Source organism: Cololabis saira, chromosome 19 (assembly GCF_033807715.1).
Source record: "Cololabis saira isolate AMF1-May2022 chromosome 19, fColSai1.1, whole genome shotgun sequence".
Lineage (NCBI taxonomy): Eukaryota > Metazoa > Chordata > Actinopteri > Beloniformes > Belonidae > Cololabis > Cololabis saira.
In genome coordinates, this window is record NC_084605.1 from 33,627,055 (window position 1) to 33,653,547 (window position 26,493).

The following is a 26,493-nucleotide window of genomic DNA, read 5'->3' on the forward strand; positions in this document are numbered from 1 at the left end:
CGTAACATTACGACAATAAAGTCGTAATGTTGCGAGAATATAATTTATGAGAACTCTAACAGGAAGAGCTTCTTCTCCCTGTGTTAAAATGAGGAATATTGAGCATCTTGTGAAGTTATATTTATATATTTATAATATATTACGACTTTATTCTCGTAATATTATGACTTTATTCTCGTTATTTTACGACTTTATTCTCGTAATATTATGACTTTATTCTCGTTATTTTACGACTTTATTCTCATTACATTATGACTTTATTCTCGTAATTTCCTTTTTTTGTTTTTTTGTTTGGCCCTAATACTCCGTCGTATTTTTTAGTTCCTACCTTAACATTTTTATGAAACGTGAGCATGAAGCTTTAAAGGAAACATTCTGGAGTTAAAACAAGTCTAGGACGAGGAAGGGCAAGGAAGTTACGTTAAGATAATTAATCGCCATTTTAAGCCTCTGAAAAGACTCAAAACTGTAATTCCATCTAAATGATGGTGTGGATAGAGACTTTTCCAGAAAAACTGAAGTTAAACTTTGCATGTGCTCAAAAAATGTATGAATATGTCTGTTGTCATGAGTTCATAAGCTGACTCATTATGACACACAGAAAGGTTCATGACTTCTGCTTCCATGTAACTGGATCTTTATTTAAATGTTTAGGAAAACATTAAAAAAAGCAACTCTTAGAAGCAGAGGCCATTAACTCTCTACTGAGAGTAGCTTGCGTTACGTTGGTAGTCGACTTGACTGGATTTATGACTAGGTTGCAGTGACCAGACAGAGATTGCAGCACTTTTTGTACACATACAAAGTTAAAAAGGCCTCGGTACTGAGGTAAAAAACTGGAATGTCTTTTCAGACGCTTGTCAGAAGCTTTAAATAGCCATATATTGACATATTGATCTCATTACTACTGTACTATATGGTCATTTTGATGCAAACACATTCTATTCTCAAAACTCATTTGAGTCACGTCATTTTGGTCCCTTCATGAAAGTTTACACTCTGTACCATCTAATAGTTGATGGTCGTTTTAAATTCCTTTAAAAAACGGATTTGCAACGTTTCTCTTTTGGTTCTTTTGTCTATTAAGGATATTAAAAAAAAACAGAGCAGGCACATTTCTGTAAACTTGAAACCCGAGGAAGTAAAGCTTAGAAAGTACAATTCACTCTGGTTCTTAATTCATACACTTGTCAGAAATATTAAAGAGATTACAGACAAATGTTTTGGGCTCTCAAGTTCTTCCTCAAAATGGTTGTAATCTGACTTAATTCAGTTACTACAGGTGAATATTATACAACATTATCTATGAAATGTTCTCCAAACACCTCCTCCTGTACTGAAGCTTACAACACAGTGGGCCTGAGGTTTGAAACAACTATTCTAATGCTGCACTTTCTTAATCATTAAAAAAAAAATAGTTTTCACTTTGGGCCACTCGGTAAAGCAGGGCACAATGAAATCCTGACAGCTCAGCTGTCCGTCACATTTCCAGTGGTGCTGATGGCAGTGGGCACACTCTCCGAGATCAGACATGTGAAGCTTTTATGTTCCACTATTTCACATAGTGTATCAAAGTTTAGTTTCATAAATGCTTCACATTACCTGCCTTTTTTTGTTTCCGTTTTAAGGTCTCTCTGTCAATACGACTCGTAATTTCTCTGGTGACATATCAGAAAACAGTGAACCTTTATTAAAAAAAAACAAAAATGAAAGAAAAAAAAACAAAAAAAAACAACTGTTCCCAACAAAGACACTGCATTATTGACATATTGCACAACAGCACATCATAAACATTTGTAAAATACTGAGGGAAAAAAACCAACAACAACAAATTCAAGGCATCTTGCTCTTCTTTGTTCTCCTTTTTTTGGACAACTGGATAACATGTCGAGGAAGTGCCTGAAAACACCAACACCTCTTACTCAATCCTTTTCTGCTTTAACTTCCTCTGTGGCCTCCTCTTTCTTGTCGCTGACTTCGGCCTCCTTTTTTTCCACATTTTCTGCAGCCTCGGCGTTGGGCGTCGGCTTGTCCTCCTTCTTCTCTTCCTCTATCTTCTTAGGTTCAGGGAGGAGGATGACTTTACCAATATTTTGGCGTTCGTGCATGCGCTTCATGGCTTCAGCTACCTGAAAATGAAATATATGTATTAGGGTTTGCCATTTCAACTAAATGTAACTCATGATTCATTACACCTAAATAAGCGTAACGCTTAATGGAAGCGCTATTTTTTCATTAAGTCATCTATAATCTCTTCCAGCCTGAGCCACTCGTAGTTTTCCTGCTTGGAAACAGGCAGGCTGCTGCCTATTTGTTGAAGCCAGTAGAAGGGGACTCGGCTGAACATCTTCATCCCCACTTACAGTGATGCCACGGCAACAGTCCAGACTGTCACCTAGCAACAGGTGTAAGGTGGCGTGAGGGATAGAGGTGTCTTCATCCGTCGCTTCCTATAATCGATTTAAAGAATCTCAGGATGAGTTCACTTTAGAGCAGCAAGAGCTTTGGTGGAGCTGCTTTCTTCGTCACACAGTGGATGCACGACTATCCCATTTCTATGAAAACCTTTAGTGCAGTGTTTCTCAATCCTGGTCCTCGTGGGCCCCTGTCCTGCATGGTTTAGATGTTTCCCTGCACAAACACACCTGATTCTAATTAAAGGTCCTCATTAGCTTGTGACCAAGGTCTGCACAGCTCTGTTGATGACACAGGTACTTGCGTGTTGAAGCAGGGTAGCATCTAAGACTACGTTCACACTGCAGGCCTTAAAAGGAGCTTGAGGCCGGATTGTGGCAAGATTTATGAAAAAAATCCGTATACATTTTAAGTTTTCTAGTAATAATGTCAGATGAAGCGTTCCAAACCAAAAAGAATGAGCCCTCTAGTGTATCTCTCCGTTGCCTTGAACAGGCTGTGTGCTGCAAAATGTGCTGCAATTCGGTCCCGAATTTCCCGCGCTGTCCTGCGGATGTGACGTCACATGACGCTGCATGCACGTTCTCCCTGTTCTCCCGTGCCGGCTTCACTGTTGGCTGCAGTACCCCCAACGGCCGTCGTGGTGAAGGGTGGCGCTAGAGAGTCTCATTTCTTAAAAGGAGCCTCAAGCTCCTTTAATGCTCAATTCCGATTTTTTCCCATATACGATTTTTTTGTGTGGCTGTTCACATTATCTTTTAAAATGTGTCCTATATCAGCCTCGAGTGTGAACGCATCGTGGCCCTGAACTGACCCGCATGCGCAGAGGAACAATAACAAAGAGGTCACACGCAGCACGCCGTCATACGGCGGTAAACATTGAGGCAGCAGAAGTGAGGGTACATGGGGATATTTTGAAGTTGTTGTGTGGTGGAAGCCGACGAACCTGTGAGCAAGTGTTAATGAAGAGAAGGAGGAGAAAGAAAGCCGCATTTTTAATAATGGCTTTTTGTGGAGCGATGGCTGCCCCTCTAATTTAGCTTGTATAGTAGTGTCCCCCCAAATACTTCCAAGACCTCACTGTCACTCCACTGATTAGCTCCGTCGCCGCTATCCTTCATGTTTGTCTTGACCTTTTCCGATCTCTTCCGAGTGACTCCCGCCCCCGCCAGCGCAGTATTATGACAACGGTCGCTCTCAAGTGACGTCAAAGTCGCATTAATTCCGACCTGGCTGTTCACACTGAGGTCGCATTGCAAAACATCAGACCTGTATCCGATTTACAACCACATATGGAAGCGACCTGAATCTGGTTGAAAAGATCAGATTCCATGTAACTTGTGCTGTTCACACTGTCATAAACAAATCAGATCTGAGTCACATATGAGCAAAAAATCAGATTTGGGTCACTTGGGAACTGCAGTGTGAACGTAGTCTAAGTCATGCAGGACAGAGGCCCACGAGCACCAGGATTGAGAAACACTGCTTTGGTACAAAGGTGCACAGAAAAAATACAGGAATATCTAGCCTTGTTAGTTTATTTGTGTTCAGATAAATACTTCTCACGTGCTTGTTGGATGAGAGGATCGATACCATTCTCAAATCAAACCAACCTCTTCAAAGTGATAGCAGGAGTCGATGCGGGGCTTGATCTTCCCCTGCTTGTAAAGCTCCAGCAGGCTGAACATGGTTTTGCTGAAGAAGTCATCATTAGGCATGTAGCCCAGGTGGAAACCAGAGATAGCCTTGTTGGTCTGCATCAGTTTCAGGGTGTTGAGAGAGAACTGGTTGTACCAGGTCTTTGCCATGGCCAGCAGGTTCTTCTTCTGACCCGTCACACAGTTTGCTGCACCTGGAATGATGGACAGAACAGATTTAGAGAAGAATTTCCCAGGACCCAGATCTTCTTTATGGATGATGGTGAAATTGTCTTCAGACCAGTCTGTTATTATTTGGCAGAATTTGTGAACCTTCACATTTTAAACCTGATGAGATACGAGCATCACACCATTTTTACAGTTTTTTTTATTTTTCCATCAGATATTCAAAATGTGTCTCACCAAAAACTATGAGCATGCCCAAAGGTTTCAGCAAATTAAAGCCTTTTTGGGTATCAGAACCACCAAGTGGGTCCAGGACAATATTCACTCCTTCAGAGAGAAAGCATAAGAAAAAAGTAAATGAATAAACAAACTTCAACAGCTTATCATCTGATAACAGTAAAAACTCTGATTAATATTAAATATTCCCGTCCTCTTACCTTCCGGGCTAATCTTGCGGATTTCAGTCACGTAGTCTTTGGTGCGATAGTCGATGGGGTGAGTGACCCCGCCCTGGTTGATGATCTCGTGTTTGGCAGCTGAAGCAGTGCCGAACACGGTCACATCTGGCACAGTCTGGCACAGCTGGGTGGCAGCAATACCAACTCCACCTACAGACGTGGACACAGACGCAAAGACATGAGACAGACTGCGTTTCCATGCAGTCAATAACCCTTTTAAACCCCCGAATATTGGCAATAACCTGAATTTGCACGGCCATGTAAACACCAATAACCCCTTTGAATAATCCGAATTTGCTCATATTCGGGTTTTTAAAAACCCGAATATGACCCCTGGGTTACTCCTTTTAAAACCCGAATATTGGGTCATGTAAACGCCAAACAGAATATCCCCATCAAACGGAACATGAATTTGTTTTCTGCACATGCTCTGTTCACAAGGAATCCTGGTCTTTTGAGTCCAGGAAGTTCTTATAAACACGGAGAAACGCAAGACCAGGAGGAGACTAATCACTTCATAAATGTAATGAAGGATATGAACATTTCTGCATTTGTAGACGGAAGAAAGTACCGGGATAGCCAGATTTACAAGAAGGTGAGCGAAAAGTTGCGCGAAGCAGCATTTGTTTTGAATTTGGATACAGGAAGAGGAAGCGGAAATGACGGTAATTGCGTCATCACGTTATCCGAGCATCGCTGGTTTGATCCAGATATCCCAAATGATTAATCGCCATGTAAACAGGGATAACCCTGTTTGCTCATGCATGTAAACGGAATATTCTCAATGTTTCAGTAACCGGAATATTAGTAATAACCCGAATTTTGACTGCATGTAAACGTAGTAAATAGCTTTTCCAACCACACTTAAGAGGTTTATCGTGATGCAACTGAAATATCGCAGTTTTAAATGCACACTGTTGATCTGATCAACTGAAAGCTCTTTGCTTCAAACACACCTGATTTACAGAGAACCTGATGAATATTTGTTAATATTTATATTTTATCATAATTTTATTTGTAAAAAATGTTTGATGTTGTGGTTAGAGATTTTCTTTCTGGATATTAAATTTTCTTTTTTGGGGAATTATGAAAAACAGTTTTTGGTGGTGGTGTTGCATTGTCCATAATGTTGTGTTTTTTGGTTTTGTTCTACATAAATTATTTTTATACAAAAAAAAGTGATGTGTGAATCTATTTCTACTCTTCATTTAGAAATACCCTCTCTCTCGTTCTGCAGACGGATATAATCACACGGTAATGGCGGTATGTGTTCCCACCTCTAAACTACTCAACAGGAAATTAAAGAGGAAAGCTGCGTTTAAAAATGACATGTATGACAGATTGAATGTAAACAGAAGCCAGGCCAGGGTCACTTTAATTTCCAACATCCATCTTTGGGGCAGCCATTATATTAAAGTCAATTTACACAGATTTTTAGATGGCTTGAATCTCAGAAGATGCAGGAGCTTGAGCTGAAATTGATGACACATCTTTCTGGAGTCTGAATCAGTCAGCGAGCAGACCACCGGGGAGTTCACATCCACTAGTTTTCTCGTTTGCCCACTGCTTCACCCCGGCCTCCTGCTGCTACTTCATTCACATCAGCTGACAGCAGTCCGCCCACTCGTGAGGAACAGCATTAGTGGGGGCGTACCGGAGATCAGAGTGATGTTGGAAGCTAAAATGTCTACAAAAAGTTAAAGATGTCAAGAGCAACCTAATAAAAAGGCAAAGGGATCATTTGTACTTTTTTTGAAAGCTTCTAATAGTTTTTTTTTATTATAGTCTTTATTTCGGTCTTAAGTCTTGTACAAGTTAAGCCTTTTTTACAAAACAAAAAATTAAAAAAGTAAAATAAATATTGCTTTTGCCGAAAAGGTGTAGGTTGAAGCCGTAGCTTATTCCCTTTTTATCTTGTGATCAACTTAAATCTGAAACATTAGTATTAATCCATGAAAACAAACAAAAAATAAATAAGACAAAATATAAAATTGACGTTTCACATTCTAGAATGTTTTTGATAATATACTTTATAGTTAGTGTTTTATATTTATTTACAATATTTTCTTTAAACATTTTCGATATACTGAACACGTACCAAATAAATTCAGTGTAGGTGCTGTCAATAAAAAACGATTTTAAAAGCCATTGTAGCAAATCACTCCTGTACCCACTAATTTTATATTATATATATACCACTACAAATCACTTTTATTTTGAAATGTATAACTCCTATTACCACATTTATTCATTAAGAAGACGCTCATTCGAAGCAAGTTCAAGTGAGGAACAACGTTCAACCTTCAATATACTAAGACGTTAGAAAGTTATAACCTTTGTGGTAGATTTGTTGGGAAAAAAAATGGATTTATCTGCACACATTGGGTCTATATCAAAAAAGGGCCCCTATCTTATATAGTTGTTTCACAATCGTTGAGATATCCATAAACCTTTTATTTTGCTGATAAAATCTACTCATGTCAGAAGATCTGGGAGTGTTGGTACTGCAAAGTTATAATTCCACATTATATTAGTTGAATTGTTCAGATTTTTGTTTTCAAAATAAGTTCAATTAAGAATAAAGAGGTGAAACATTTATTTTACAATGATTTTTAAGTGTAAAATTATGAGATGAAATTTAGGGTTCATTCTTCAAGCCAATTCATGTAGCAATACCACTTCTTGTACAGTAAGTACAGTATGTGTCCACTTTGAACAGATGACGTGAAAGTAAATTTAGGAGGAATCTTGCAGAATTATCAGTTTCCAGGTTTTGTTTTACAGGATAAACTGTCAAACTATTGCTAGTTTTAGACTCCTAAATGCATCTAATGCTTTGTAGTAAAATCAGAAATGCCTGTTTATGTAAAATGTCACATTTATTCAAATTATGTTTGATAGCAATCCAGCTTGACATTTTATGAATAAACTGAGACCACAGCGTCCACACACACACACACACACACACACACACACACACACACACACACACACACACACACACACACACACACACACACACACACACACACACACACACACACACACACACACACACACACACACACACACACACACACACACACACACACACACACACACACACACACACACACACACACACACACACACACACACACACACACACACACACACACACACACACACACACGGCTGACCCATGGTCTCTGGGCTGATCATTTCTCACCACAAAAATGCAGCTTCATTCAAAGAACAGATTAGAGATCTGTGGTCAACGTGCTGCGACTCATATTTTTGGACCAGGAAATCCGAGGAAATGCTTTTCATGCTTGATAATTAACTCACAGGGGAGATGTTTTTCCTGTGCCACAACAGAGTTTAGGAAGATTATTACTCCTTTGTAAAGGCAGTTTACATTTTCCCATCATCATCTTAAATTAGCACTTTTTTCTTATTAAATGGACACAGAATCCTTTTCTGTGCTTTTGGACTTAACAATGAACGTCATTCTAAGCTCAAAATAGAGAAATGTGCAAAGTGGTGCTGTTGTATTTCTATGGCAAAAAAACTATCTCAAACTTTATCAAACTTTAAAGGGGACCTATTATGAAAATCACATTTTCTCTTGCTTTAACATATATAAAGTGGTCTCCCCTCAGCCTGCCAACTCAGAGAAGGAGGAAAGCAACCAAATTTTTCGTAGCGGTGTATCGTGTCATTCAGGCAGCCAATCAGCACAGTGCCTCATTATCATAGCCCCGCCCACTCAGAATCCTGCATAGATAATGAGGTTAGAGACTGGGAAGATAAAGACATAAAGGCTCAGAGGCTGAATTTCTAATTTATTTAGCAAAAACAATCAAAAGCTTGTTTTTAAGACATTCAAGGCCTGTTTAAAATAGGGATTAGATGCCATAATAGGTCCCCTTTAACTTTCAGGGACTTCAATTATGTCATAGGATAGTCCCAACTGGTCGGATTCTACCACCAATTAGAGGAGCGGGACCATTCATGAAAAGGACAGCTCTTTCTATGCATCATGTTACCACTGGTGCCTCCAGTTTGGGCTGTTACCCAGGCTGATGTGGCCTCTTACCATCTACGAGGTCCCAATCTCAAAGGTTGAAAAACTGGAGAGATTGGTCAGCTCATTTGCCAAAAAGTGGCTGGGACTCCCTAGATGCTTTAGCAACATCGGGCTGTACGGAAGAGGCATTCTGGAACTTCCTGTTTCCAGCCTTGCAGAGGAGTTCAAATGTTCCAAAGTAGGGTTGGAAATGACACTGTCGGAATCCCGTGACCCTTGTGTAGCCCAAACAGCTCCTACCCTAGTGACCGGAAGGAAATGGACCCCAACTGCAGCTACTCAGCAGGCGAAGTCAGACCTCAGACACAGAGACATTGTTGGCCTAGTGAAACAAGAGAGAGGAGGCCTTGGCCTGGGTGAGAGTATGCCAACCTGGCAGAGGGCAACTCCAGCTCAGCGCCGATGTCTGGTCGTCGATGAGGTGCGTCGGCAAGAGTAGGCAACAAGGTGTGCAAAGGCTGTCTCACAAGCCAAGCAAGGACAGTGGATGAGATGGGAGGGAGTTGAGAGGAGAAAGTTCTCTTGGAGGGAGCTGTTGGGCATGGAAGCATTTCACACCAGCTTCATCTTACGTGCAACGTATGATGTCCTGCCTTCCCCCTCTAACCTCAACCAATGGTACGGAGAAGACCCTACATACCCCCTCTGTCCATCTCCTGCAAACCTCAAACACATTCTGGTTGGCTGCAAGACAAGCCTGTCACAAGGCCGTTACACCTGGCGGCACAACCACATCCTACGGCACAAGTTCACACAACATCAGTCATCGGCCAGCTCGGAGGGGCACAAGACTGGAAGTTGGTAGCAGACCTGAACCACAGGCTATGCTTCCCGCCTGAGATCGCCAAAACAAACCTCAGACCAGACCTTGTGCTCTGGTCCTCCTCACTTCATACGGTCTATATTATAGAGCTCACTGTTCCTTGGGAGGCTGCTGTTGAGGAGGCCTTCAAACGCAAGAGTCTTAAGTACAGCGAGCTCGCAGCTGATGCGGAGCAACGCAGTTGGAAAGTCAAGGTTTGCCCAGTGGAAGTTGGCTGCAGAGGCTTCTTGGGCAAGTCTACCATCAGGCTGCTTAAGGACTTGGGGATTCGAGGCCAAGCCCAACGCCAGACCATAAAAGCCCTCTCAGGTGCAGCAGAAGAAGCAAGTCGGTGGCTCTGGGTGAAAAGGCGAGACTCCTCCTGGGCCCCAAAGTAATGACACAGGGGGTTGAAAGCAGAGGGGGCACAGCTGGGACGCCAGGTGTTGCCGATGAGCCCTCTGGAGGTGTTGTGGGCCTATTATCGAAACACCGGGGAAAGAGGGTGCCCACCTGATGACCCCAATGAGGCTTACAACCCCCACACCCACCCCTCCTCACACACACCCACCCCTCCTCATACACCATCGCAAACCACTCTGATGGATGCACCGTCACCACTCATGTCTCACCGTATATGTTCATTTAAGGGATTGTTTCACCTAGTCCTAAAACAGAATTGGCCCAACAAACAGTGATAACAGTGATATAGCCAGTCTAGTGTCCAGATATCCTCTCACCAGCCACCAGCATCCCTAATCAAGTGGCCGGTGAGGGGATATGGACCCAGTGCACATTTTAAAATGAAAGATTTTGACCGTGCACCAAGGAAGGGGCAAAGTGTTTCCATAATGTCTTATATTTACTTGTGAGGGCACAACAAACATTTTCCAACTTACGGGTTTTACAGCCACCCCAAACAGAGCAGGTAATCTTTGTTGCAGCGGTTCCTCCAGTGGACAACTTTCACACTCCGGATCCGAATCCGGTTTAAACATGTATGGCTGGATCTCTGGACTCGCCATCGTTGGGAACATTAGAAATCTCTCCAGATCTGAGTTTGTAGCTCTGTGTTTTATTCTTGAACATCAACAGGAGTTGCACAAGTTCATGAGGCACGCTGCCCCTCAAGGAAAGCTTACAGAAATTTGACCAATCAGAAGAAACTCCATCTCATTTTCAATCAAATTGAATACTTATGATACTTTTCTTTATCATTTTAAAGTACCGGCAATTACAAACCATTTGCAGGTATGATGGGTGCAAAACTAAAGTATGAGTGCCCTGGAAAATACAAAAATGACTTTCTTCAAGTTATATGCAGACATTCATACTTTTGTGTATCTGTTAAGTGATGGATAGTTTTGACTAAACAGGGAATTTAAAAACAAGATTGAACAAGATTATTTCATTTGTGCTGCACTGATGTTTCTCACCTGCAGCCATGTGAATAAGGACACTCTTGCCGGGCCTGAGATTGGCCATCTCAAACAGCATCATGTAGGCTGTCATGTAGTTAACAGGAAGAGCAGCAGCTTCTTCAAAACTCATCTCCTCTGGCATGAGGAATGTGTGCTCAGCGGGAACAACAACCACTTCCTGCCACATCCCACTGCGGCTCATTGCAATAACACGATCTCCCACCTGGAAAAAGAAAGAAAAGAAGAGGAGATGAAGAGGAGGCAAAGGCAGGTTAATATGATTAAATAATGCTGTCAAACAACAAGGCAGTAAGCGGTTCACAAGAGGTTAGATTCTTCCTGCAGTCACTGATGATAGTCAAGTCTGGATTAATCTTTACATGTGAGGCTTTAGGCCAATTCAATAAAAAGTAAAAAAAATAAAATAAAATAAACTCTGTGGCCCTTTCAGATTGGATGTGACAGTCATAATTCCAGCTAGGGCTGGGCTATATGGACCAAAAGTCATATCTCGATATTTTCTAGCTGAATGGCGATACTCGATATATATCGATATTTTTTCTGTGACATAATTGGGGTTTCCCCCAAAGCATTATAGCATAGCATCTCTGTTAGCTTCATTTTTTTCTGAGGCAAACCCTTAAAAAAACAGTCAGTTTTAATCCAAAGCCTCGTGCCAAATGTCACACAGGTTCCTTTATTAACAGAGGTCTGCACAATATCAAAATGTATAAAACAAATGAAATAAAAATAAACTGCCTGCATATATAGAATAAAAATGCTTCTTGAATAAAAGAAAACAAATATCCCTTTCCTGCATAACAATTACATTAAAATACACTGTGCAATTAATACAATGTAGACAGTAACAGGCAGACTTTTCCACTGAGGTTGACAATTGTGCAAATAACAAAACATTTGTGCAAATCTCAAATAAAACATTCAAGTCGATTTGTCACAAAATAAGCTATATCAAAATCATGAAAAAAAAAAAAAAAGCTATATCGATATAAACGATATTGTCTCGTACCATATCGCGTTTGAAAATATATCGATATATATTAAAATCTCAATATATCGCCCAGCCCTAATTCCAGCATGATGGAGGTAAGTGGAACTTTTTTCACCTAATGCTTAAAGTTTCTAGAGATCAGACTCTTGCCATTTGGACCCTCTGACATTGCCTTAGAGAAACACAAATGTATATCTAAAGTGATAGGGTCATTCACGTTCATTGCACTGGAAGGAAGTAAACCCGAACAAATCAGCCTGTATGGCTGAATACCGCCTGAAGCAATGGAATACGATGTTCTTACAATCCAGCATACCATTCACTTGAAAAGCATTAAAATACAAGAAAAAAATGAGCCCATGAACCTTTAATAATCTCAGTTTTTCTTGCCTCTATTAAACCCACACATACAGTAGCAATAAGGGGCACATCAAGGTCAAGTGGGGCAGGGTGAACTAAAGTATCTTAGATGTTGAATGACATGAGGTTCCTATTACTTTGTTAATATGATGGCAAGGCTATGTAGGCACTAATTAATGTTTTACAGAGCGGCCCCTAGACAGTAAAAAGTCAACATCTGGCCCACTGGTGGGGGTTCGTCCTGTAATTCTGCAGAGTTGACAGAAGTAAGTTCATGTTCGCTTCTTACAAAACATCTTAGGAGTTTCCCAAATAAATAAGAAACAGTTTAAGGTGAATTATCTTTCTCATTTTACCATGTCATTCTTGGATCTTATAAAAAAGGGAACATTTTAAAACAAAAAGTTTTAAAAATATAATTTGACACAAGATATCATGTGGGTTTTATACAAATGATTACTATATGCCACAGTAGACAGTGAAGTTCTTTAACCCGTCAGAGATTTGGGGTCACCAAAGATGCAGCTTCCTTGCAGTAGCTGGGCCAGAGAAGTTTATTTGAGGACAGTTTTGAGCAACATCCTCCTCCCCTTCCAACAACCACACGTTTCCTATTTGAAAAAAGTCGCTTGGTTACAGGAAACAGCGAATACTGAGCTACAACTGATTGATGATTTGAATCTTGCAGTGAGGCGGGCTGTTTGTTTCTTTTGCTAAGTGGTTGTAAGGATCTAGGAGGATTGTCAACAACATTTGAAGGGACTTTCTTGCATGTTTTATGTTCACAGGAGTCAAGGTGAAGCCTTTTTTGGGGAGAGATGGGCAGGGCCATAGCGGTAGGAACCAACTCTGCCCAACCCTGGTGAATCCAAAAATGGAGAAAAGGGCAAAACAGAAGACCTGTAGACTGCCTGGAACATCAGAGCTCAGTTACCACAGGTCTATCTATCTACAACAGCTGGAATTCTCCAAGGGGACACGCTTGCACCCTTTCCGTTTGTCATCGTGGTGGACTATACTCTGCGGCAATCAGTGGACAACATCAGAGACAACGGACTCATGGTTGGAAGAAGATCTGGTCGTCAAAGCGAGAAATATCTGACCGACCTCAACTATGCGGACGATGTCGCCCTGACCGCAGAGCACACAACATCTGCCCAGACCCTGCTCATCGCATTTGAAGAAGCCACGGCCAAAGTCGGACTCAAGTTGAACTCAAAGAAAACAGAATGCATGCTTATGAACGAGGACTCCAACCACCCAAGTATTACATCACGGGATGGATCACACATCAAATAAATCAAGGATTTTAAATATCTGGGTTCATATGTGGCTGACAGCAGAAAACACTTTCTTGCCAGAAAGGGACAAGCCTGGAACGCTTGTAACAAACTCCTCAGAGTCTGGCAGTCAGGTATTTCAACCTCCATCAAGGTCTCTTTCTTCAGGGCCTGTGTTGAAAGCATCCTATTATCTGGTGCTGAGACCTGGAATATGAAGAAGGAACTACAAGACCGGCTCAACGGCACATACACAAGACTCCTCATGTGTGTCAAAAACATCTCCTGGAAAACTCATCCAACCAAGGAACAGATCTATGGTGAACTGCCACCAATAACAACAACTGTAGCACGCCGTAGAGCAATCTTTGCCGGTCATTGCTACCGTGCTATGGATCAAGTAATATCCGACATCCTGCTATGGCGGCTCCCCCAATCATCCAGAGGAACCAGGCCTCATACTTATCCTGACACAATCTCTAGGGACACAGGACTTACTCTCCAAGAACTGGGAGCAGCAATGGCCGACAGGACCCGATGGAAAGAAGTGACATCTAGGATCTCCACGACAGTCGAAGGATGATGAGCTATCTATTCTAGCTTGACTTAGCTCATCTTGGGCTGTGATGTTAACTTGCATTATATTATACTAATTCTGACTGAATCTGTCCATCTGTATTTCGTTTGTCTCCACCAAAATGACATTTTAAGTAAGTAATGTTGCAGTTAACATCAGGACTGGCAGAAAGCCGATTAAAGCGGGACCCTTGTCAAGCTTACACTAAATGACTGCAGCAGGAGCCTCAACAGACCGAAGATAAATGACTGCAGACTCGGGGGGCTTCGTCACACCTTGCTCCCAGCTCCCGGCCTGCCCCTTTTCAGATTCATTAACTTTGCCCAGACCTCGGCTGAGAGATGGAGCTGAAGCTAAAGGAAAGCGTCTATTTGATTTAGTCCTGCTGCACACCCCCTTACGAGTCGAGAACCTTTGGGTGTCATTGGAGATAAACTATTTTTTGGAGCCATTTTTTGGTCAGTTGAAGCACTGCTAATTATAAAAATAAAATGAATATTGAAAAGAGTTAGACAACCAAACTGGATGTAGCCTCTTGGTGCAGCCAGACCATTTTCCAGCACCATTACAGCACTATGGAGGTTTAGCCAAACAAGAGCTAAGGTTTTGCCTTAATGTCATAATTGACTTGGACTTAATGTCCTTTGATTTAGCTGTCCAAAAAACTGTATCGCAAAAAATAAACAAGGGGCGCTGCATTGACAACAGACTTTTTTCCTTCAGTTTTCAAGACATACTTTTACACGCTTGCTTTTAATTGATCTTTTAAATTATTTTAAAATACTGTCTGTATTTTGATTATTTTAATCGATCTTTTGGGTTATGTGTTGGTTATGTCCTCACTATGCTGCTTTACTGCTATTGTTTTTGCTTCCACTATGCTGCTTTGATTTTTGTTTTATGCCCTCTATTTCTATGTTATGTTTTATGCCTTAAATTCTTCTTTTTATGTGAAGCACCTTGCGTTGCATTTTATGTATGAAAGGTGCTATACAAATAAAGTTTATTATTATTATTATTATCATTATTATTATTATCATTATTATTATTATTCAGTTAGTGATTCCAGCAGTACACATTCTCCAACCCTTCAGAATGTTTATATGTAGAACTACGTCGTACAAATCCAGGAGCTTCATATGATCCGAGATAGTCACTGTGCCACTTAGTGGAATACTCTGGTATCAGATTATTTATTTTTTTAAATGTAAAAAAAAAAAATACAATAAAATAGGCTAGAGGTTATTTGCGAACAATACTGCAATTGACACAGTTGCTTTGAGTCTGAGAAATGGGAGAAATATGAGTTACCATTCTCGAAGCATGAAAGGTGGGATCTTCAAATTGCTTGTTTGGCTGATGAGAATATAATTAAATCCTTTCCATCATTGTACAAGATAAAGTAATGACATCTCAAATTTAAACAAGAAAGTAAACTTCTAAATTACTGAATGGATTTATTTTAAGTCAAGTATAGCCCAATTCAACAACAAGGTTATTTAAAGTAGGCCTACCTTACAGATACATTAAAACATCACAAAGTAGAAATAAAAAGCATGATTCAAAATCCATCCATCCATTATCTATACCCGCTTTATCCTTTGCAGGGTCACGGGGGTCTGCTGGAGTCTATCCCAGCTATTTTCAGGCGAGAGGCAGAGGTTACACCCTTGACAGGTCACCGGTCCATCACAGGGCCACATAATTCAAAATTTAAACAAGATTAAGTTTTGAAATTCAAGGTTTAAAAGTACCAGTGCAAATTTGGAGCTTTATTCAAATGCAGCTGAAAATAGGTGTGTTTTCAACATTCAAATTTTAAGATTTAAGGAAAGCAATTATAATCCAACTCCAACTAAATGCTTTTCTCTCCTAGTTCAGCTCCAAAGAGGCTCGAGTCCAGTGTAAAAATATTGTCAGTACTCAAATAAAAACCTTCCAAAAATAGTGAAGGGTGCAGGAAAAGTGATCTGATTAGAAACGCTGCACTGCTTCCTTTTAAAAACAGCCTAAAGTGGTCCAAGCTCCACCCACTTCCTGCCCCACACAGCTCATGACATTAGACAGATCACACACACACACACACACACACACACACACACACACACACACACACACACACACACACACACACACACACACACACACACACACACACACACACACACACACACACACACACACACACACACACACACACACACACACACACACACACACACACACACACACACACACACACACACACACACACACACACACACACACCTTGTGTATGTTGTAACTCCACCTGACCCAGTTTTTAGGAGTTAATGCACATGTTTTAACTTCCACTTTCAGATGGCACAGCCCTTGTTGATCAAATGTCCCGATACTTGGATTTATGACACACTTATATCTTGCTGGATGAACTTAAAAATGCTTGATAACCAGTTTTTAAAAAGATAAGCTCAGTTCCTGTAAACTTGACTTGAAGTGAACCAACTGAAATAATGTGTGAAGCAGCACGGTGTCTCAACAAAACACGTCTCAACAAAAACTCACCCTGCGAGGCATGTCACTCGATTACAGCATTTATATTCTCACATCCTGCTGCCAAATAAGAAACAAACAAAACTTTACTGTTTTGTTTTTTTTCAGTGTGTTTTTTCAATAAATCACATGCACAAATGAACAGCAGTCTGAACTACACAGTGCTGCAGATGTGCTCTCAAAATTGGAAATGTACGGCAGTGGCGTGCAGACAGCCCGCAGAAGACGCACGTCATTTATTGACATCAAAACCATACAGGACTGTCTCAGAAAATTAGCATATTGTGATAAAGTTCTTTATTTTCTGTAATGCAATTAAAAAAACAAAAATGTCATACATTCTGGATTCATTACAAATCAACTGACATATTGCAAGCCTTTTATTATTTTAATATTGCTGATCATGGCTTAAAGTTTAAGATTAAGATTCCCAGAATATTCTAATTTTTTGAGATTTGAGATTTTTTAAGCTGTAAGCCATGATCAGCAATATTAGAATAATAAAAAGCTTGCAATATTTCAGTTGATTTGTAATGAATCCAGAATGTATGGCATTTTTGTAATTTCATTACAGAAAATCACAATATTCTAATTTTCGGAGACAGTCCTGTATGCATCTGAATGTCTCCAGCTAGGGGAGATCAGCATACACGTCAGTAAAGAGGTGTAAGGAGGAGAGCTCTTGCCAGCACACACTTGCAGTAAGTGTTCTGAAAGACTGACGGCTTCATTCACACACTGTTTTACTTGTTGATCTTGAGGTCTTAACTTGAAGGACTGAGTGGAAAATATCTGTCCAAAGCAAATGTGGGTGGAGAAAGAAAATCTCACAAGGCAGTGACCACCCTGCGGCGATATAAAAGTCAAAATCAGCACGCAGAAAGAAATGACTATGGTTCTTTTTGTTAAACCACAGCTTTGAAGATGTGCACAAGATGTCCCAATCAGCACCCATTTCTGCGACTGTGTGATGTTTCATGCATCATATGATGAGTTAATGTTGAATCAACTGATACTAAAGGTCACAGAAGAAGGTAGGAGGAAGTGTGCTAAAAATGTTTTTAAAAAAATCATTGTGCTGATGAGTTCGTGTCATCATTCCCTACACGGGACTCCCCTACATAATAACGGCAGTGTACTGTGCTAGAAGTGAGTAGTAGGTGATCTTGGACACAATCTATGACACTGTTGTTGTGCAAATGCCCTTCTGCCTTGACATTCATTTCTTTTATATAAGCAGCCCTTCACTATGGCCGAGGACTGCACTGCGTTTACACTTCTAAAAGAATGTAACCACATATGGACATGACCAAAAGTGGTTTGAGAGACTGGATCTCAATGCTCCCCTAAAAATGCACCATTTACACCACTTAAGGCTGTCAAGATGTGACTACTCAGGATAGAGTGTAAAACCACGTATAAACCGAGCCTTTGTCTGTGAGACCTACATTTAAGTTTTCAGTGTTGCCCCCCCCCTCCTTGCTGGCACGGACATGGGTGTTATTGGAGCCCCAACATATTTGCTTGGGATTGAGAAATAATCATCATTTGACTTAAAAAAAAAAGAAGAAGAAAAAAACCCTCTTACAATGCTGCCTCTTCCTCACAAAGTCCCAAGTGTGCAGTGACTCAGCACCATAGCAGTTTGACAAAACAATACCAGCATTTTATTTCAGCTACTGGGCTGAAAAGCAAGATGGGAGAATTTTGAGCAAGTTGCAATTGTTAGTCATATGAGTGTCGGCGACCCACCCGCCCATCTGTGAATCAATAGGCCCGTTAGCAGTTGTATCCAGTGCTTATTGATTGACAGATGCGCAGGTGGGTCACCGATACTCACGTGACTAATAATTGGATCTTGATGACCGACAACAGCCTATAAGGCTGGTACTCTCCATCATTAGGGCCCGAGCACTTACAGTGCGAAGGCCCTATTGTATCTGTAGGAATTCTTTCTTTATTATTCTTCTGACGAAATGAGGGCCTTTTTGCCCCCCTAAACGTGCCCAAAAAGTCACCAAATTTTGCACCCAAGCCAGGCCTGGCAAAAATGTTTATATTTAATGGTTTACATTAATGGGCGTGGCAAAATGGCTCAACAGCGCCCCCCGGAAAACTTTGTGCCTCAAGCCCCACAATACGGTTTGACGTACATGCACGAAAATCGGTACACACCTGTATCATGTCGCAACTTAAAGAAAAGTCTCTTGGCACCATGGCCGAAACCGAACAGGAAGTCGGCCATTTTGAATTAATTGTGTCATTTTCGCGAAATTTATGCCAGTCCTTCGGCAGTTAATACGGCCCGAACCGTAACGTGCACCCAGGTGTGTTATACATCAAAATGTGCGTCTCCGTCCTGCGACAACACGCATTACTTTTCTCTTTCAAAAGTGTTACCGTGGCGACGCTAGACGCCAAAAAGCGCACCCACCCTTCATCTGATTGGTCCATATTTGATAGTTCCCCAAAAGTCACCAAATTTTGCACCAAGCCAGGCCTGGTGATACATTTTATATTTCATGGTTTGAATTAATGGCCGTGGCCTAACGGCTCAACAGCGCCCCCTAGAATACTTTTCTCTGCCATAACTTTTAAATGGTTTGACATAAAGAGTCGTGGGTGGTGTCATGGGACTCAGTATTGAGTCCTTGACCATAATTGGTGAAAATTAGCCCCGCCCCTTCTTCTGATTGGTTGTCCCTATTTCCTGCTATAACTTTTGAATGGTTTGACATAGAAAGTCGTGGGTGGTGTCATTTCTGATATGCTTATGGGGGACGATGGCCATGAGTGCGAGGGTCCGTTCATCGCTGCTTGCAGCTTTAATTCAGTTTAGAACTGAAGAAGCCTTTTGGATGAGAAGCGAAATGTCTTCAAAAACCAGGCGATGTCCAGTCGCCTTCGTTTCAGGCCCCTTGGATTGCCATGAGCTGGATGATTGAGAATCTACACCGGCATGTACAGTAGCCCTACGAGCTGCTTAAAGAGATGCTGCTGCTCTAAAGAGATGTCATGTCAATGTTGTGAACCAGCAAAGATGTTGTGATCACGGCAGGTGTCTTGAAGCGGAATTTGATGTGAACTTTAATGTGTAATGTGATCATAAAAACCACTTTGAAAGCAGCAGCAAAAAAAAAGGGGGAGGGGTCTCCTGCACATGTTTCCATTTTTCAGAGGTTTCTCAATTCTTTCGTCGTATCTATTATTTATTCAGGGTTCAAACTGTTTTTAAAAGAAACAAAACAAAGTCTTTCAAAAGTCCCAGGGACTTAAGGTTACATTCTCACTGCTACTGATCCCCTTGTGTGATGTGGTAAAGGCTTGTTTTGACAGTTTCCATTAATCACTAGAAAGTATATGTCCTAAATCAGACTGATGTAAAAACAAAAGTCCTTTGGAAGTAAATGTTTGTAAAGCGAATCACTTTGAGCAGGTGCCATTTTTATAGTCCTCTACAACAATAGAGAATGGTTGTATTTGTGAAACTGTATTGGAGATTTGACTGAGGCGAAACGCTGACCAACAATGGCCTGTTTCTGGTGATAGAGAATGGCAAAAATTTGCCCAGCTGCACAGGAAAAAGTTTAAGGATTACTAATACCGTCCTCCTTTATTGCCATTTGATTTTTGACATGCAGTCAGTGCAAGTTGTTGACAACAGTGCAGTTATGCGTAAAGTAGAACAAGGCAAATTCCCATGAGAAATGTACAAGTACAAAAAACAGTATTTCATTTAAAAAAAAAAATAAAAAAAAATTCTTGTTTTAAATTGACCCCATAACATGAGGAAAAAGTGAACTGAATAGAGTTTGCTGCGATACAGAGTCTCATATCATAAGAGTTTTATGCAAAAGATGAAATACTTCCTTCTCTCAAAGCAACCAGTTTAACATAGAAACAGTTGTTCCACTTCTCCAGAAACATAAACGTGTCCAGGTGGGAGTTATAATCATGAACTGCTGTTATCTTGTTTGGAAACAGCTGTGACAGAATAGTGTTGGCTGCAGAATCTGGAAAGACAAGCTGTAATGGAAACCTACACAACGCATCTAATCTGTCTGTTTCCCCAAGTGTCTTATGAAACAGCCACACCCTGCTGTCCTCGTCTGGAGAAGTCATGCTACGGCTCTGCTCCGTCTCGTTTTCTCCAAAGACACTTCAGAGATCTTTTGTGTCAACAGTGACACCTTCACACACTCATGCACTAAACTTCACCAATCATCTTCTCATCATGTCCAATTTCCGTCTGTTCTTCAAACCTTTTTTTCATATTTTTCATTCTTGGCCTTAAAATCTGCAGGGATTTCACCCCTCTTCCTGCATCACTGGATCTGGGGTTTGGGGGCATCTTGTGTCTTGCTGCTTCCTCCCAAAAAAGGAGGTGATGGAACCAAGCACTCACTCTCTCTAAAGGATTCCTGCTCTCTGGGAATGGAGGGAAGGGTGGCAGGAGGAATGAGAGCAGGAGTGTAGGAAGTGGTGGAGGAGGAAAACTATTCCGACACCGAAGGGAGAAGGAGCAGCTTTAGTAACGCTCAGAAAACATATGTTACTCGTGTTAAGAGGCCACAATGACCACAGTGAAAAGAAACGCTTCAGATGGAAAAGAAGGTTGATAAGAGTCCAGAGAAAGGTTCTTATTGGCACGTCCTTTTATGTGCTGTCAGGAGTAGCTCTCTAGCTCCAGCTTCTGACATCATTCATTGGCCCATAGTTTTCCTCTCTTCTCTCTTTCAAGTCCATTGAGGCTCACATGAGGCATCCCCATATTTCGCATACAGGACTGTCTCAGAAAATTTGAATATTGTGATTTTCTGTAATGCAATTACAAAAACGTCATACATTCTGGATTCATTACAAATCAACTGAAATATTGCAAGCCTTTTATTATTTTAATATTGCTGATCATGGCTTACAAGAAAACTCAAATATCCTATCTCAAAATATTAGAATATTCTGGGAATCTTAATCTTAAACTGTAAACCATAATCCGCAATATTAAAATAATAAAAGGCTTGCGATATTTCAGTTGATTTGTAATGAATCCAGAATGTATGACATTTTTTTATTTTATTTTTTTTATAAAAATTGCATTACAGAAAATAAAGAACTTTATCACAATATTCTGATTTTCTGAGACAGTCCTGTACATTGAATTTCATAAAGAGTCCTTTTCATAGAAGGCTAATGTTCTTCAGAACAAACCCTCAAAAAACTGATAAGGATTTTTCTTTTTTATACCAGCCAACTGAAATCAGTGGTAAAGCTTTGGTGTCGTTTCTTAAGAATTTGATCTATATGGACCAAACTGTGCAAGTAACTTTCATTGAATCACAAAAACGACTGCGTCGTGGGAGCCAACCCTTTTCTTTGTTTGTTTTTTTCAAGGTTTGTTTGTGGCACTAGTGGCCGTTATTGAGAGAGTAGGTAGACAGGAAATGGGTAGAGAGAGGGGGGGAGGGCATTGCAGTGCAGTGCGACAGGCCGGGACTCGAACCTGCACTGCCTGCACGAGGACTACAGTCTTTACAAATGGCGCCCGCTCAACTCACATTCATCCAGGTCCCCGAGCCAACCCTTTTCATAGGTCACCAGGTTTTTCCAAAAAGGTTGGAAAGGAATAGCCTGGAAATCCAGACGCTTTCACTTCACAGAAGGTACTCTAGTAAAATGGGTCAGGTAGGCCCCCGGTACCCGTCGCAGCCATTTTTACCCATAAACAGACTGAACTAATTGGAACAAGAAGGGGATGATGATACAGGAAGGTCCAAGAGCCCCTAATCAAAATAAGATTGCTGCAGGATCGCTTACACCACCTTGGATCAACAAGATTGTTCTGCAAAACCAACAACACTTATTGACCAGCACTTAAGCTTGAGTTATGGTTCTGCGTCAAAACGACGCCGTGCCTACGGCGTGTGGTACGCGTCGACACGTACCACACGCCGTCACTGACGCCGTCACTGACGCCGTCACTGACGCCGTCACTGACGCCGTCACTGACGCCGTCACTGACGTGCACCTCCCGAAAGTTGTAACTACGCGTCGAGGCGACGCAGACCAAACGCAGACGAGAGTGCTGTGATTGGTTCGCTTGGTAGCAACGCATTTCCGGTTTGAAGCAGTCGTGAACTTTCAGCGCTCTTTTCTTCGTGTATGTGTGATTTTTTTTGTTTTGTTTTTTTGCACAATAGTTGTCCTTATCTCTTTGATTCACTGTGACTGGAAAAAGTTGGATAAACAATTCAGGAAAAGATTGCGAATTGCGGTCACGGGGGGTACTGCACCGCGGAGAAATGGAGTGATGGAGAAGTCCGAAGGGTTTACGACAGCGTCACGGCGACGGCGTGTGCTCTGCGTTGGTTTGACGCAGAACCATAATTCAGGCTTAACACTCCACTGCATGCAATTTGGATGTCTTTTGCCCTTTCTGGTTGTCACTCTACCTATGTCACATGCTCTTTTACTCCGATTGGTCGCATGTCTATTCAAAGGTGGTCAGAGGCAGTTTCAGCCGTGTCCGCTGGTCCTGGTACTGGCCAGGCTGGGAAAGGCAGGGTGGAAGAAGGGAACTCAGTTGCTTGCAATCTTTAACTTCACCACTAGATGTCATCAAGACCCACAAAGGGGAAGTTAAACAAGCATATTTGTTTTGTTTATAAAAACAAACTGAGGCAACTGCCAACAAATATCTCAACAAAATGTTCCCAAGAGTTCTTTATTTTTTCCCTGTCTTTGTTTGAATTGGTTTATAAAAAGCCTGTCTCCAGCTGCCAACAGAAAATTAAACCACCCCTCACCATGTATTTAACCTTACAAGGCCCATCAACACTGCATCCTCCCTTGAGGTTGTCACCAAAAAATTGGGTCAATCCAAAAACAACAAAAAGCAGCATAAAATAAATGTAACACAGACACAATTTGACAAAGACGCACATTGACAATGTTTAGGAACATTCAAGGATTCCAGAAATACTCCAATAATGAGTACTAATCATTTCAACTATACACAAATTATAAGTGACTTTTAAATTTAACTTTTTTCCTGCGAAATGCAGATGCTGGAAATTCTGCCAAAAAGATATTTCTTTGGCAGGAGGTATAGGAATCTGGTTTGGGGGAAATTAATGAATAATAATAATCATCATCATCATCATCAGCAGCAGCATTCCTGTTAAAGTTTTGCATTTAAGTAAGTAATTTGTAAAATTCACACACACAAAGCAAATAATGGACCTACTGAACCCGATTAGTCATTAAAATGTCAATGTTTTCTGTTTTCCACAATCATGTGCGTGGTTTCATACACTGAGAGCAACCGGCTGTACTTCACAAACATGGTGGGAGGTTTCAGCTCTACAGCTTTGTTTTCTTCATTTACAGTCATGGAGGTATGAATCATTTGGTTTAATCTTCAATACCCGGTTGTAAAAGAAATAGAATATTCTGCAGTTCTTTGCTCGCTGTACCAATAAATAACATTTCTGAGAACAAGCTGGTGCGGTATTACTGCAAAAGGATGCAGGCTTCAAGCAAACCAAAAGCTATTTCAATTGTGAGCATTCACAACCAAAAATATCACCAAATAGACTTAATAGTCTCTGATACGTGCAGATACAGTTAAGAGCTGTTAATTAAAAAGGAGGCACACACAAGCAGTGCATTGAATACGCTGTACCCGTTTATCTAAAACCTGATAGTGAACTAAATGGATTTATGGAAAGTTAATATGTGAGGAAGCAGAAAACGAGATACTATTGTGCAAGGAAGAACATTCAGGGACACACTATAAATCAAACAGTAGCAGCTTTCATAAAGCCACAATGGCAGATTCTGCAGGAGGGCTTCATCCCACGCAGCTCTCAGACACACCATATAGGCTTTGTATAAAGTTTAGCTGTCGGTTTATTACCGAGATCTACCTAGACTTCTAAAAGGATGTTTTTGAACTTTTATCAGGGTGGGATTTGAAAGGGCTCCAAGTCACTAAAACAAACAGGGATACAAATTATTAAGGCTGATTTATGGTTCCGCGTTACACCAACGCAGAGCCTACGCCGTACGGTGCGCGTCCTTGCGTACCCTACGGCGTAGGCTTTATGCCGGCTTTATGTCGATTTAACGCGGAACCATAAATCAGGCATAAGAGCAATCTGGTGAAAGCCTGCAGTATTCATACAGGAACCACCAGAGGTGTCAAAAGTATTCACATTCATTAGTGTTTAAAAATACTCCTGTAGAAGTTGAAGTATCAACTCAAGTTTTTTACTCAAGTAAAAGTATAAAAGTACTGGTTTCAAAACTTCTTAAAGTATAAAAGTAAAAGTAATGTAAGGGGGAAAAAAGCCATTAAGGACAAAAGCCATTGAAAATGAATGCATCTTAGTATAATGCAAATATATTAAAGAACCATATATGTGTACTATTGAGCATTAACATGTGTTTCAGAGAGCAGAAGATATGATGACTAGTTGCCTATAAGTATTGTAATGGTTCAAAAAGTCAAACTTCAGAGGCATGTTATCATTTATCCTAACCTTTATTGGAATGTACATCCAAGTTTAGTTGCAGGAATCTGAGGGAACGGATGTAAGAACAAAACTGGACAAGAACATCTGAAACAACCACAACCAAATTCACTCTATCCGGATGGAGCAATTTAACTGGATAGTTTCTTTTTAAAGGCCGAAATGAAATAGAGTAACAAGGCTGTTTTTAAAATGTAAGGAGTAAAAAGTACAGATAATTGTGTGAAAATGTAAGGAGTAAAAGTAAAAAGTCGTCTGAAAAAGAATTACTCCAGTGAAGTATAAATAACCAAAATTTCTTCTTAAAGCAGCACTATGTCACTTTTCCACCTTAATATCATATTTCCAGAGTCATTGTCTGAGGGGTCTGTATCTCCTTCACTGACACTATGTAACTTGGAGGTGGATGGTGGATTTTGCAGTCCACACTACTGGTAAAACACTACCGCTTTTGTCCAAAGGAGCCGCCAAACTCAACAAAAGCTGAAAGTTACATTGTGCTGCTTTAAGTACTTCGTTACTTGACACCTCTGGGAACCACTCATCTGCTCCTGGTATTTTGTTAGTGTATTTAAAAGCATTCCCTTTTTGACTCACTTTCCTGTCCTTCACATCCTCGGCCACCTCCTCCACGACCCCGGAGCCCTCCATCCCCATGGTGACGGGCGGGGCGGGCAGCAGCTCGTACAGCCCCTGCTTCCCCAGCAGCTCGGCGAAGTTCAGCCCGCACGCCCTGACGCGCAGCAGCACCTGGCCGGGCTGCAGCCGGGGCTTGCTCTGCGTCTTCACCTGCAGCTTCACCTTATCACAGCCCCCGTACCCGGAGAGGACCAGGGCCCGCCAGGAGACGCTCTCCTCGGACTCCTGCGGGGCTGCTGCTGGTGCTGCTGGAGCTGCTGCCGGGGCTGCCGGCGGGGCTGCCGGCGGGGGCTCGGCGGGGCTCCCTCCACCCCTCACCTGCTCGGGCTGCTCCTGCTGGCTCGGAGCCTCCTCACCAGACATGATCACCACTTTTATAAAAAAAAAGATTTACACTTTAAAACTAGATGTCTCTATCTTGGGGCGTTTCTGTATCCTCTGTGCACCCCAGAGAAGCAGAAAGAGTGGCTCGGTTGCAGAAATTACTGTTTACAAAAAAAAAATCTTCCTAAAACAGATGCTCCTTGCAGCCCTATCTCCTGCAAACGTGAGCGCTTCTCTGTAATTTCCTGAG

The 26,493-nt window shown here is 41.3% G+C and overlaps 1 protein-coding gene across 2 annotated transcripts; it reads right to left on the bottom strand.

Moving 5' to 3' along the window:
• Nucleotides 1–1,915: 1,915 nt before the first annotated feature.
• LOC133419469 (synaptic vesicle membrane protein VAT-1 homolog) lies at nucleotides 1,916–26,493 on the bottom strand. 2 transcript variants are annotated; one of them, XM_061708663.1, is made up of 6 exons: nucleotides 25,878–26,493; nucleotides 11,004–11,211; nucleotides 4,676–4,846; nucleotides 4,476–4,565; nucleotides 4,029–4,267; nucleotides 1,916–2,129 (listed from the first exon to the last, which is right to left on the bottom strand). In XM_061708663.1, exons 1-6 carry the CDS (start codon nucleotides 26,280–26,282, stop codon nucleotides 1,923–1,925), a joined length of 1,320 nt encoding a protein of 439 aa, XP_061564647.1. In that variant the 5' UTR covers nucleotides 26,283–26,493; the 3' UTR covers nucleotides 1,916–1,922. The 2 variants fall into 2 exon arrangements, with proteins under 2 accessions (XP_061564647.1, XP_061564646.1); XM_061708662.1 differs by lacking the exon at nucleotides 1,916–2,129 and adding an exon at nucleotides 2,231–2,450.

Bases quoted from the DNA above. Each gene is read 5' to 3' on its own strand.
- LOC133419469 (XM_061708662.1), bottom strand. From the start codon at position 26,282: ATGTCTGGTGAGGAGGCTCCGAGCCAGCAGGAGCAGCCCGAGCAGGTG. The intron at 4,847-11,003 runs GTGAGAAACATC...CCACGTCTGTAG, and splicing joins CCTTATTCACATGGCTGCAG to GTGGAGTTGGTATTGCTGCC. The intron at 4,566-4,675 runs GTAAGAGGACGG...TTCTCTCTGAAG, and splicing joins CCGCAAGATTAGCCCGGAAG to GAGTGAATATTGTCCTGGAC.